The 13102-nt window shown below is 48.2% G+C and overlaps 5 protein-coding genes across 5 annotated transcripts; 3 read left to right on the top strand and 2 right to left on the bottom strand.

The window, feature by feature from the left end:
- Positions 1–42: 42 nt before the first annotated feature.
- Positions 43–1914, top strand: TrAtP1_002868 (uncharacterized protein; the record flags this gene model as incomplete). The annotated part of the gene is made up of 2 exons (XM_014087429.2): positions 43–55; positions 172–1914. Exon 2 carries the CDS (start codon positions 397–399, stop codon positions 1912–1914), a length of 1518 nt encoding a protein of 505 aa, XP_013942904.1. The 5' UTR covers positions 43–55; positions 172–396.
- A 1710-nt stretch (positions 1915–3624) lies between these two features.
- Positions 3625–4989, top strand: TrAtP1_002867 (uncharacterized protein; the record flags this gene model as incomplete). Its single annotated transcript, XM_014087539.3, has 1 exon — positions 3625–4989. One exon carries the CDS (start codon positions 3625–3627, stop codon positions 4987–4989), a length of 1365 nt encoding a protein of 454 aa, XP_013943014.2.
- A 204-nt stretch (positions 4990–5193) lies between these two features.
- TrAtP1_002866 (uncharacterized protein) lies at positions 5194–8450 on the bottom strand. Its single transcript, XM_014087396.2, has 6 exons — positions 8367–8450; positions 7265–8298; positions 6635–7202; positions 6240–6572; positions 5529–6185; positions 5194–5473 (listed from the first exon to the last, which is right to left on the bottom strand). Exons 1-6 carry the CDS (start codon positions 8375–8377, stop codon positions 5239–5241), a joined length of 2838 nt encoding a protein of 945 aa, XP_013942871.2. The 5' UTR covers positions 8378–8450; the 3' UTR covers positions 5194–5238.
- Positions 8451–9234: 784 nt separating this feature from the next.
- On the top strand, positions 9235–10146 carry TrAtP1_002865 (uncharacterized protein; the record flags this gene model as incomplete). Its single annotated transcript, XM_066111644.1, has 1 exon — positions 9235–10146. One exon carries the CDS (start codon positions 9235–9237, stop codon positions 10144–10146), a length of 912 nt encoding a protein of 303 aa, XP_065967722.1.
- An 11-nt stretch (positions 10147–10157) lies between these two features.
- On the bottom strand, positions 10158–13042 carry TrAtP1_002864 (uncharacterized protein). The gene is made up of 8 exons (XM_014087537.2): positions 12685–13042; positions 12427–12625; positions 11598–12372; positions 11499–11548; positions 10990–11425; positions 10858–10931; positions 10772–10795; positions 10158–10716 (listed from the first exon to the last, which is right to left on the bottom strand). Exons 1-8 carry the CDS (start codon positions 12780–12782, stop codon positions 10330–10332), a joined length of 2043 nt encoding a protein of 680 aa, XP_013943012.1. The 5' UTR covers positions 12783–13042; the 3' UTR covers positions 10158–10329.
- Positions 13043–13102: the final 60 nt, after the last annotated feature.

Here is a 13102-nt window from a genome sequence, read left to right as displayed (position 1 = left end):
GCAAATGATTCGGCTAGAGCCTCTCGAATGCTTGGCGTCGGCGCTTTATCTAAATGTAAGTCAATCGCGTGGCCTAAGGCGGCCTTCGACGGCTGTATCGCCTTCTAAATATGGAAGGCTGTTGCCTGGAGCAATACCTACAAGAAGATGAAAAGGAATTGACTTTTGTAGCTACCCCTGCTTTTGCATGCAATGGCAGGTAGCATCGGGGCCATCCTTCGGAATTTAGCCCTACTGTAAGGCACTAAAATGTCACTTACACGACTAGATATAGGCATCACCTTTTTATGGAAGATGTTTATAAAGGGGATAGGGGGGATCTTTCAGGGTGAGTGTGGTCTAGTCTTGATCAAATCGCCAAAGTTTAGTTTACTCAAATCAACCCTTTGATCTGAAATGGCGATTTTGTCCGTACGGTCCCTGCTCTGGGCTTTCGCCTTGTTTAATGCCCAGCCCACCACAGCCATCCAATCAGGGGATGCTGATGCGTTGTTCACTTCATGGAACAACGCGCTTCTGATTCGATCTGGGGGTGATGTATATTATAGGGCGGCACTGAATGATAACAGTTTTGATGATACTTGGACAGGAAGCTTGGATATCCTTGTCGCAGAAGATGCTTATGAACGCACTGGCGACCCCAATCTGAGAGGCCTCGTCTACGACCTACTCAACACCTGGCTGGCAAAGGTCCCGCCGCCATGGACGTGGGATTGGTGGAACGATGACATCGGATGGTTTACTTTGGCTCTCATACGCGGTCATCTCATCACCGGCTACGCCAACTTCCTGACCAATGCCAAGTATGGCTTCGACCTTGCCTACTCGCGCGGCTGGGATACCCAATACAATGGAGGCGGCATCTGGGAGCAGAATCCCGAGGGCAACCCCAAAGAGCTCCTAAAGGAGGCTCTGGCCAACGACAGTCTAGGAAAAGTAGCCTGTCTCATCTACCAAGCTACCCACGATCAGGCGTATCTGTCCAAATGCCTCCAGATATTTGACTGGGTTCAAAGCCACATCTACGACGTCGGGACCGGGCAAATTTATAGGGGCATTCGTCCGGACAACACATTAGATAAGGCGTCAGCGGCGTATAACCAGGGCACATTTCTTGACTTCGCTGCCATCGTCTATGAGTGTACAGGCGATGACAGCGTCAAGGCCATCGCGCAGAAAGCCATCGACTATGCAAAGAACCATTTGACCTCCAACGGAATATTCAGCAACCCCGACCCAAACCTCAACACCTGGGCCGACGAGGTTGCACGGGGGGCGGGACGATTTGTTCAAAACCATCAGCTATGGGACAAGTACTACCCCTGGTTTATGCAGAACGCGGATGCCATCATGAAGAACCGGCGGCCTGACATCGGCCTCACGGCCAACGCCTGGGACCAAGCCACTGCAGTGAATAACTCATATGTTGCCAACAAATTTGCCAGTGCGGTTGCCTGGCTCCAATACACACCATCCACCATGCCATCAGAGATTGGAGGTCTGCATTACATTGCAAATCAAAAGACGGGCCTGCTGATCGATAACGGGAACACTGGGGCCACCGAGGGTGCTACGGTCAAGCAATGGGGCTACAACGGCAACCAGAACCAGCGATGGCAGTTCTCACAGAACTCAGATGGTACCTGGAACATCCTCAGCATGACAAGCTTCAAGGCCATTGACTGTCCCAACGGACAAGCTGATGACAACCTTGCCATGGTCCAATGGTCGCGTAACCGAGACCAGAACCAGCGCTGGGTCATGGAGAAGCAGACGGATGGTAGCTACTTGATCCAGAATGCAGCCAGTGGAAAATACCTAGATGGAGCCTCCAACTCAACTAATGGTGCTACCTTGATTCAGTGGAGCAGGAACGGACAGTCGCAGCAGCGCTGGGTTTTGCGAACCGTTTAGACTCACCTAAATGATTACCTCGGGCACTTTAATAGTTTTCCTCATTCATGCTTAAAATAAGAGCTCGCTAATAGTGGTCTACAAAAGGGATTTGTTCTCAGTCAGTTGTGGTGCGTCTTAGTATACTATATATGACAAGTTGAGGGCGGTTAGATATTCTTTGCGCCTGTGTTCTACACCATTAATAACAGAGACCCTGCGGCATGTCTTCTTGGCTCCCGGACTAGTTCATCATACCGCTAGATTCTATGTTAACACGGTCAATACTATTTGCTTAGACTCCGACTCATCACTTTATCAAGGCGGTAATACTTGGCCAAACGTTCGCATGGTGGAAGAAAAGACACTCCTCTAAATTAATGGCATAAATGTCTAAATCAAATGGGTAGATAGTGAAGATTGGGACTATAGATGTGCATCTTCTAGCGTATTACCATATAAAATAAATGCTTTCTTTTTAATAAAAAAATATTACTATTAAATACTCTTTATTAAAGCAATACAATTACAACCTCAATATATATATAACTCCTCTTTTTTGTTATGTTTATATTCAATTCTATTACTAATTACGTGTTACAGGGTCATATTAGCCATCTGCGGGACATTTATTCCTTTGTCCTGATCCCCGCCTCTTCTGATCTTCAGTCCAGTTATAAGCCCATCCTCTCAGATTTGTGATGGGGATGGAAGCCATTACACTATCCATTCAAGATGTCATCAATATGGCAAGTTATAAGACGGCCGATCAATACGATATTGACTATTCGGCATCGAATGCATCAGACTGCAAGATAAACTGCCACAAGCCTTCGGATTTTGCGCAAGTTACCCACAAAATCCCGGCATAGAAATATTTTTGAATACATTGAAGCATTACAACCCCTTGGCTAACAACTTCTCACCAGACAGCGCAAAGCGTCTCCGTTTCCGAGCAGCTCTTTTCAACTAAAAGACGTTGCTGCTTCGGCAGGCCATGGGTGCAGAGGGTGCAAATTCCTGGTCCTTCTATTGTCAGCAATGTTCGAGGCCTACCCGGAACCAGGCCCGGCTGAGGCGTATCTCAGATGGGCCGGAGCACAATTCACGTTCGAGGTGATGCTGAAAAACGAGAATCTCCGACGGATTCAATTTTTTTATCCTAGAGGTTTGCGCCGAAGATTTCTGATGCACAACTCGCGTATTTTAAGAGACGTAATGAGTGTAAGCTGGGCTTGCTGGCTGGCTAACGTATGGATAGGCGCAAAGATGAGAGTTGTCGGCATGCCTCCATCAGGCATTATAACCGGAGATACATCTTCCTCCACGTCTTTCAATCGAGCATACAAGCTTATACAGCAATGTGAATCTAGTCACCATAAGTGTGGCTCTGGGCGGAACGTGGCCCTTCCTAAAAGACTCCTCCATATACCTGAAATCAACAACAATCACTCTACTGCTGGTTCCGGAATCAAACTAGTAACGACTGAAGGTATGACGGGAACATATGCCTGCCTGTCCCACTGCTGGGGCGATCCAACGTTGATACAGTCGAAAACATTGACATCAACCATTGATGAATACCGCGACTCGATCTCGTGGGGGAAATTGCCCAGGACATTTCAAGACGCAGTGACTCTATGTCGAAATCTGTGTATAGAATATCTTTGGATCGACTCGCTTTGCATTATCCAAGATTCTCTCAGCGATTGGGAAGTGGAATCCACCAAGATGGGGGATATTTACCGCAACAGTTACATCACCATAGCGGCATCGGCATCTCCTGGGTCTTTTGGCGGATGCTTCTCTAAGACGACCCCGGATCACTGTATAGCGATAAAGGAGGCGACGCAGCGAGATGTATATATCGGTATTCGGGATTGTCACGGCGCTGGAAAGAATAATACAAGCACGAATGAGCAAGTCTTCCTCAACCATTTCCCTTTATTCAGCCGTGCATGGGTCTATCAAGAACGGATGCTGTCCCGACGGATTCTCTACTGCAATAAGTCAGAGTTACAAGTTGGATGTGAGCAGAATCTCCAATGCGAGTGTGGCTCCAGCCGAGTGGCACCGCATTTCGTTCCAGCCCCAAGAGGCCTGAATGTTGGGAGGCTAAAGGGGCCGGCAGAGTTGACGCCGTACGGGCATGGCGGCGGCCTTGTCGACCAGGACATTGCAAACATTGCCTATCGTAACTGGACCGAAGTCGTCGAGACGTATGCGAAGCTCAATCTGACCAAGGGATCCGACAAGCTTCCCGCGCTTTCCGCAACTGCAAGGATTCTTGCCAAGAACCTGGGCGGCGATTACTTGGCAGGTATTTGGCGGAGCACATTGATGGAGGGATTGCTATGGTATGTGAGGGCGCCACTCTCAAAGCCTCGGCCGCGAGGTGATGCCTGGAGAGCGCCTTCTTGGTCGTGGGCTAGCATTGATTCGCCATCTGGGCTGGTCTTTGTCAACCCCAGGATGAAGTTATCAAGCTCCTTTGAGGGAAAAATCGAAGCTGCAGTGTGCGTCCTCGCTGGGCAAGATGACTTTGGCCGGGTAGCCTCTGGCTTTATCCGTCTCAAAGCCTCTCTGGGGCGCACGTTCTGGCGTATTCGCTGTCGAGGATGTACCACACCGGCCCGGAGGAGCCGCGGAGGAGGCCTTCCACGCTCAGACTATACATTATACACGAACGGAAGTAATCCTGCTCCGCAACAAGACTGGCTGCCTTGCGAATTCTCAGAGCCACGGCTGGACCTGATGGGCGCAAGCATTGGCTTCTCTGCCGATGCCTTGGTCGATGATACGGCACGATACGGGTTCTTCTCATGCATTGGCAAAGGAATGTGCAAGCTGGCTCCGTGCCATCTACTACACATACCTCGTTTTGAAGCACAGAGAAAGCAAAGAACAGGTACGGGCGCGTGGAGGGTCAATGCAGATGCCTTTCTGGCGCTGACGGAAGTCAAGGGACAGCCCGAGACTTTTGAAAGACTCGGCCTAGTGACCATCACGCACGATACACAGGCAAAGAAAGAAGAGTGGTTCAAGACGGTTTGGCCTGGGATTTTATCACCGGAGAAGACAATCACACTAGTCTAAAAGAACTAGTTGGCATGACTGCATTTCTTTATGAAAGCAAGAATATATAAGTATTCATGAATATTTTTCCAAGTATTAATTGTTCAAGACAGAAAATTCTAGATTGTAGAGAGGCAAAACAGAAGAGGTAATAGACCTTGATAAGAAGTTACCGGTTGTTGCTAGTTCAAGACTTCGGAAAGGTTTTAATAAAATTCAACATTCTTATTTAATTAGTACTACTTTACTACAGAGGCTCTCGTTCAGGTATTACCACAACATCCATAAGCACAGCCTCGAAAACTCTGTTTCCTCAAACGGAGAGTCCACAAGATCCGGTCGTAGCGCAGACCGTAAAGCTACTGCCTTTTCTCTACAACTTGTTGATTCTGCCAACATATCCCGGTTTGCATAGATTTCCGAAAGTTTGTATAGGGCGCGAGCCCGTTGACCATCTCCCTCGGCAAATGTCTCAGATATGTCGACAATTTCTTGGAGCAATTGCCTAATCGGTTAGTCCAAGAATTCACCCACTCCACCACAAACATCAGACCACTTACATCGCTGAGCTTACATGACCCTCATTCAACAAGATGGATGCCACATCGTATTCAGAATCGCATGTTTTAAGTCGGTTGCCAAGCAACCTTCGACGAAAGTCAAGAGCCTTCGATGCTAGTCTCAAAGCATCAGTTGATCGTCCCTGCGCTAGGCGAATGCGAGATAACAAGACCATATCGCCCGAGAAACGAGGATTGCCAGTGCTGAGAAAAGTGTCATCTGTAAAGTCTTTCAAAGATGGACATTTGGCAAGAGTCTCTTCTGCCTCTTCGGGGCGACCCATGCGTAGAAACAGACTAGCCAGGTTGCTGTAGGAGTTGCCGATTCTGTCGCTATTAGCTTGAAAGCGGATACGAATTGCTTCTTGGTGGGCTGCAAAAGCGTGATCCAATTCACCCATCTCAGTATACGCTAGGGCAATATTGTTCAGACTGTAGGCAATGAATGGGTCTTCTAAGCCAAGTTTGGCCTTGCGTATCTCTAATGCCCGTGTGAAGGGCACCAAGGCTTTGGAAGGCTGAGCCAAGTCCAAATCGATGAGACCTCCTAGATCAATGGCGCTGGCATACTCCAGACTATTAGTGTCCTCGAAAATAGAGATGGCTTGTTCTATCATTCCCCTGGCAACAATGTACATTTCCCGTTCGTATAGATACCTACATAAACGAATCGTCAGCAAAAATGATACCAGATTAACTATATGCGCTTACCAGCTACATCTGAGTAAGAGTTTAGCATATTGCTGTCCGTCATCAGGATGTTTCCCTTGGTGCTTTGCAAGCAGCACCAAGTTGTACACGTGTGGAAGACATTTCTCGCAACGCGCCCAGGCTGAAATCTGGTGGCATATATCTGTGCTTGAGTGATCTGGAAATCCCCAGCATAGCATGTGAACCACGGCATCAAAGTATTTCGCGGTTCGTTTGGCATCGACCCTATTCCGAGCCGCTGACTGCACTAGACGATGCATTGATAGAATTGCGGGGGCGCCTGATCTATTGATGAGAGCTCCGCGAAGAAGCTCCTCGGAGGCATCACCAACGCTTTAAATATGTGATGTAAGTATAGTTTCAGATTTCGTTGGTGCAACAGAAGGAGACCTTACTCCATTTCGTCGGACAGAAAGGCAAATTCTTCACCTATATTCTCAGACCCTTGCAATAGAATGTCTTCGAAGACACCATCAGGGTGGAATAAGGATAGCAAATTTAACAAATGAGTGGAATTCTCCGTCAATCTCTCAAAGGAAACATTCCACACCGAACTCAAAGTGTGCTCGTAATCACTCCCAGGGGCTCTGCGAGCATTGATTTTAGGGGAATTACGTTCATAAAGCGGCAAGAACTCAGTCAAGGACAATCTTCGCTGTTTAATAAACCCACCAATCTGTGTAAGAGCTAAAGGCAGTCCGTCAAAAGTTTTGGCGATGGCGATGGCGGCAGTCTGCTGTTGCTCGGTAAGGGAATTATTGTCGAGGTCAACCGCCTTCAGAAGCAGCCGACTGCCATCATCGTCGTCAAGAGTCTCAATAGAGGCGTAAGTTGTCACCAGAGACGTGGCGATTATGAGATCTCGTGTTGTTACCAGTATTGAGCCACGGGTAGAGGTTGGCCAAGCCGTCTTCACAGCAGCAAGATCATCCGCATTGTCGAACACCAGAAGAAACGCCGAGGCTACAGCCGAGAGTTAGATAAAAGCCAAAATATCGATTAAGTGCTGGCGTGTGAGAACAAACTCGTTGTAGCAAGCCATTTCTTGACCTTGTACATGGCTACCGCGACGTCTTTCCTTTCATCATCGCTTTCAAGCAAGCCCAGTCCATCAGCAATTGTGCGAAAGCTTTGTCCAATGGATATCGCATTATCAGCTGATATCCACAAGATAACATCGAATGATTCCAGCTCGAGATATGCATATTGAGTGGCAATCTGTGTTTTTCCAACACCGCCCATCCCAAACAAGGCTATGGACTTTGGAAGTGACGCTTGGCTTTCTGGGTTCAGGGCCGAGCGTATAGCCGCTAATATGTCCTCGCGGCCGCTAAACTTCGCATTGGCACTGAATGGAAGATTGTTGTACTTGTCTCGTCTAGAGTCGCTGGTATTCTTAATTGTCATGGAGCTCAAGAGCGTCAGCACTTCTTTATAATGAGTCTCATCTTTCCGCATTCTGGCGGATTCAGCTTCACCCTCGACGATGGATGACATGCGTTTGATACGCATATTTGTCCGTGAAAAGTCATTGTGAAACGTTTGCCATGCATTCCTTCTTAAGACTGGATGAGGGTTGCTGCGCAGGAAGTGAATGGTTCTGGCGTAGAAGCAGATGATGTCGCTGTAGACATCCAACAAGGCTTGTTGGAATCGGCGATTCATTGGCAATGTCTGCTCGTAGACGTGGAGCCGCGGGAGTGTTAAGCTGAGCTCTTCCAGCATATCAAGTACATCCTGGAAGGTATCCGCGGCCGACGCCGCGTGCGAAAGAATCAGCCTGATGCTGCCCCAGACAGCCGCGGTCAAGGCTGCATCAGCACCGAAGCAGAGGGCCAGGACTGCAGAGAAGTCATCAACAAACTTGAGCCTTGGCGCAAGTCTCTTAAGAGAGAGAACTCCGGTGTAGATGTTTGGGGCAGAGTCTTGGATTGCAGAAACCGACGCTATCAGCTGATCCAGGGTGTGCACTTTTTGTACGTCCTGGTAGTCGGCTGCTGCCTGCAATTCCTCACGGTACTTTTCCAATGCTCTGTGCCACAATGGGCTCGAGGTCCGCCTGAATCAACATGTGTCAGCATTCAACGTCCAGTGCAACTCGAGAGTTTTTAGGGGGGCAAAACTCACTGTTCGGCCATTGCTGCTTGTATGATGGCTTGTTCGGTGGCCGCCACAGTGAAGTGTAAGAAGAAATGACTCTTTAACACTCACCATTGAATGTTGCCTTGAAACGCGGGCAAAGCGGGGAAACCTGGAAACCCGCCTGGTGATCTCTCAAGGTCGCACAAAGGATACGTGCTCCAATGGAATATCACGGATAAGATCCCAGGCTGTGTTGGTCCAAGCCACCAGCGCTTCCCTCAGCCAAACGCACCGACGAGGTTGGAAGCGCTCCCCGGTAACAGACACTATTCAGAGAAACAATTCGAATATCGGGTGTACAGCACAAAACACCTACCCACATATCCATTGTGCAACATGGCCTAGAATGCATCCGCCCTATCCTTTCTTTCCATTGAGCTACCTCTGCCATCTCTTGTCGTCCTTCAGTGCAATCCATGCAACTGGTCAGCATCGGTAGCATATATGTCTTGTCGACTTGTCCGGATTCTGCCAATTGGAATTTTTTGTGTACCTTCCCGAGATGGATTTTTTTGTTTGGAAAAGGAGCGCAGTATCTGCTGAAACCTCTTCAGACGCTTCTCTCATTGAACTTCCGTGGTACCGATGGTGGCTCTACCAGCAAATCCGCGACCAGCCGCAGCGCCTGTTGTTGGCTTTGCCAAACATGAACAGAGATGACGACTCAAACTGGGATTCAGAATTCTTACCGTTATTAGAGAGCGTTAAGGATCTTGTAGTAGCACAAAAACCAGCAACCATTGATGGCATCACGGATGCGCTTGTTGGACTCGGTATGCTCTCCGTCAACGACAATCACGAAGCCTACCAGTCAGCCAAGCAGCTCGTTTTTGCGATTATAGGATGGCAAACAATGCTCTACAAGCCCAATCTGTCATCCTGCACAACCGGAGATTTCGCTATTCTCGACGAAACGGACGGATACCGCGGCGAAGCACAAGTCTGCCTCGTTCAACTGCCGCACTCGTGCAAACAAGACCTACCAAGCTTTCTCCTCGGTTTTGGCCTCATGCTCCCACCTCGAGATTATTGTTCCTTCGATACCCCAGATGATAAGAAGCTTTTCCAAGAAACCAAAGCAATCACCCCCGAAGACCTCAATGCTCACGTCTTGACCAAAGTCTGCGGTGTCCGAATTCAATGGGTCGACTCTCTTTCTTGCCACCTAGAGTTGGATAGGCATTCTGGTACTCTTTTTCTCTACCGATACCCCTCGTTCTGTGTATCGACACTTCAACGTCGAAGGCAATCAAGTACACAACAACAGCTGGATGACGTTATTCGTCGCTGCGGCCTCCAGGAAACAGGTACTATTCCGTGGGCAAGCGAAAAAGATATAATGGAGCTACTTGAAGAGATACTGCTTTCGTACCGCCTGCTCTTTGGTCAGAGCAGGCAGTCAAGACATTTGTTCCGCCAGCTGCAGCCATTCGCAGGTATACCGAGCCAAGGACACGACCAGTTCCTGTCATCAATTTGTGGCAAAACAAGGTGCCCAATTACACTCGTTGAGCGGGAGGAATACGATATGGCTGGAGACTTTCCGCATTTGCGGAGTAGAATGGTGCTGCTCAACAGCTATGCATCCAGCAAGCGGCCTCGCTCAATCTTGCAGCTCTGGCAAGATAAGCGTGACTCTACGGCTTGGATCGCGTTCTGGAGTGTATTGATTTTCGGGTCGGCAAGTATTCTCTTGGGTGTGTTGCAGACAGTCTTTCAGATTTTGCAATTTGTCCAGGGGATGAAAGAAGAGCCTAGTAAGTAGCTGACATTGTCATATTACTGCACGCAATACCTCGGGGAATGTTGCAACTTAGAACTAGGAGAAACTTGAGATAATCATGTGCAAAAGAGTGGTCTAGAATGCGATAATGGTTTCTGTCCCACACCCCTCGGAAAGCCCTTCTTTATCCCGCTGAACTCATGATGATAGACCGCGCTTCATTGTTCAAACCTGCCTTTCTGCCCAGCTTGCAATCACGCCTTCTACGGTAGGTTCGTACTCCTTCAAGGTGACAGTGTCACCGTCAAGAAAGGTATTTGCCTGTGTAAAAATAAGTGGAGGAGGTTTAGTCGCGAGCACAGTCTCCCTCCACTCAATATACTCGCCATCAACCCTCGATAGCTTCTCGTAGTATGTTCGACAGCCTTGGGCATCGGCTGTGCATCGAAACATGTGCAGATGCAAAAGCATGTTGCCTAACGCAGGTTTCCCGTGAGTCCGAATCTTGGATCGGTCCACTCGCACTTTCAAGCTTTGCTCGAGCTTGTTGTGGGTGACAGTTATGACGCCACCGCCATCTTGAAGCAAGCACTTCAATATGGCAAAGTGTGCCTGTGCAAGTATTAGCCAACAACACAGGATTTTATATCCTACGACTGATACTTACCCGACTATGAGATTGGCCCCAGTTCTGCCGGGTAGATGTGTCAACAAAATGCCTCTGCGCTCAATCAAGTCCCAATGACAACTCACATTGCTTTGCACATTATAATTCGATAATCCCCGTAGCCCGTCAACGCCTAGCTGCAAATAAAGGTTGTACGTTACTATAAATGCCGCGTTAGTGCTGCTAAATTCTCAGAATCCCACATTATACCGACGTACAATCCTCAGCGCAAATGTCAGAACTATCCGTGAAGCCAAACAGGGCGAGAAGCTCTGGATCATCCATCAGATAGGCACCAACGAGTTCAGCCCTGCATTCATCAACTGTAGTTGCTAAATCGCCAAACTGACCGGTCCAAGTCTGGCCTGGCTTGTACCAGGTTGAAATGGGTTTTCCATCAAGAGGATTAATAGGCGGGTTCTCTGCATCAAAATTGAACACACCATCGGCGCTCTCAACCATCATCTGCCCTGTGCCATGGCCCAGCAGCTCATGGAGCACAACCCACCAGTAGTAGGCTTGAAATCTATGCTTCTTGAATTGTTCAGCCTCGGACTCTTCTATGAAGGGATACTGCATTGCTTGGCTCTCAGCGATCATGCGATTCGAGATGATGACATTCTTGAACCCGTCTTCTTGGCGAATGTCGTTATACTATAGTCAAGGGTTAGCTTCGGTGAAAGAACGCTACGATGACAAGATCAACGGGTTAGGCATTTGAACTGACATTGGGTAAATTGATTCCTGGGAAGATGATGCTCGAACAGTACGCCAGAGCTATAGGGTTTTAGTGGTCAGCTTTACAACTTGACATGTTACCACTCACCATGAATGCTCGAAAAGTCTGGCGGCTCAAATAGACTCTTCTCAAACGGTCCTTTACCATCATTTTCGGGCGTTGCCCAAGGAAGCCGGCGAATAAATCTTGCCGAATTGTCAACTAGTTTGGTAAGAAGCAAAGTCTCCATATCATCTGAAATAGCAACCAAGGCCTCAAATTCTGCCCGAATGCCCTGCGGATCACGATACGGCTCAACAAACCCAAAGATATTCTCCACCCTCGGTGCTTTATCCCCGACCCAAAGGCGTTGCGATTTGCGGTACGCATCGAGACTGCCTGTTTCAAAGCTTTCGATATACGCACTAATGACATTTCTCTGTAACTCGTTGGCCGCATATGTAGATGCTTCTTTCAACTCAGCGCAGATGCGTTGAAGGTCAGACGAATGGTCTCCCTTGACAAGCCTCACATGCCCTTTCTGGCCATTCGGCAGAGGAAATTGAGCAGCGACACCACTTTCAACCGATGCAATAAGGACATCAAATCCATCTTTGGTCTTTTGAAGTCTTGTGTTTTCAGCAAAGATGGCATTCTGCTCTAGAATCTTGGACACGGTGTTTGCATCGGATTCACTAACGGTATCCCCAGGATAGTAGCTGCTCTGAGCAGTGTCGCTTGGGAAACCGAGGTGAAAAGGCGGCAGGGCGTCTACATCCCTGGACATGTTCTGATACAATTTCTCTAATACCGTGGATCTTGCTGCCAGCTTGTGCAGAAGAGACTTATCCACATTGGGGATAAACTTTTGGTCACCGGAGCCCTATAGGGGTCAGAAATATACGTGGCCGCAGTGATCTGACCACTTTAGACGTACATAGTAATTCCCAACGTTGGACAGAAACGTCGCCATGTATGTTAACAAGGCTTGGAGTTCAACGCTGTCGAGTTCATTCCCAATGAGCAAATTCCAGTTACCGGAGCAGCTGCGATGGAGCTCAATGATGAAGTCGAAAATCGAGGAGGCTTCTGGAGAAACTTGTCGGAGAATGATTCTTGTTCCAAGCCATGCAGCGCTAGATTGGACGTTGAGCATGTCACTTTGCTTCAATGTGTTGCAGGTCTTGGTGCTCACCGAGCCATGTGATGCGAATATCGCTTCTCTGTGTCTGTCAGGCGCTCAAACTGGGCCTCGATTCCCAGCTTGAAGACTTGCACGGCGTGTACCGCCATGGCAAGTTGGAATCGCGTTGGGCTACAACTGGGGGGGCGACTGAGTTGGCACGTCGGTTTTTCCGCAGATGCGGAGTTAAATGGACGTCTCAGTACATGCAAGTAGACGAGGTAATGCCTATGGTGAACAGACCACTTAGCAAAAGTGAAGTGACCACTTTGTCCTACTGAAGTGAATACTGGTACATCTAACAGCCCGTCTAAAACATTAATAAAATTTTAATTAACTTTAGGATACTAGAGTATTATGACAATATAACAATATTAATTATAAATGTATATAACGTATTAAAACTAAGCTTGAAACAGCTGTGCGTAAA

This window comes from Trichoderma atroviride, chromosome 2 (genome assembly GCF_020647795.1).
Source record: "Trichoderma atroviride chromosome 2, complete sequence".
Lineage (NCBI taxonomy): Eukaryota > Fungi > Ascomycota > Sordariomycetes > Hypocreales > Hypocreaceae > Trichoderma > Trichoderma atroviride.
Note: the sequence above shows the minus strand (reverse complement) of the source record. Positions and strands in the feature narration are given on the sequence as shown.

Excerpts from the sequence above, each read along its gene's own strand:
- TrAtP1_002866 (XM_014087396.2), bottom strand. Across the intron at positions 6,573-6,634 it reads TTTCTGTCCGACGAAATGGA|CGTTGGTGATGCCTCCGAGG; the intron begins GTAAGGTCTCCT and ends ACATATTTAAAG. Across the intron at positions 6,186-6,239 it reads CTCTTACTCAGATGTAGCTG|GTATCTATACGAACGGGAAA; the intron begins GTAAGCGCATAT and ends TCGTTTATGTAG.
- TrAtP1_002864 (XM_014087537.2), bottom strand. The coding sequence starts at position 12,782 with ATGGCGGTACACGCCGTGCAAGTCTTCAAGCTGGGAATCGAGGCCCAG. Across the intron at positions 12,373-12,426 it reads CCAACGTTGGGAATTACTAT|GGCTCCGGTGACCAAAAGTT; the intron begins GTACGTCTAAAG and ends TGACCCCTATAG. Across the intron at positions 11,549-11,597 it reads AGACTTTTCGAGCATTCATG|CTCTGGCGTACTGTTCGAGC; the intron begins GTGAGTGGTAAC and ends AAAACCCTATAG.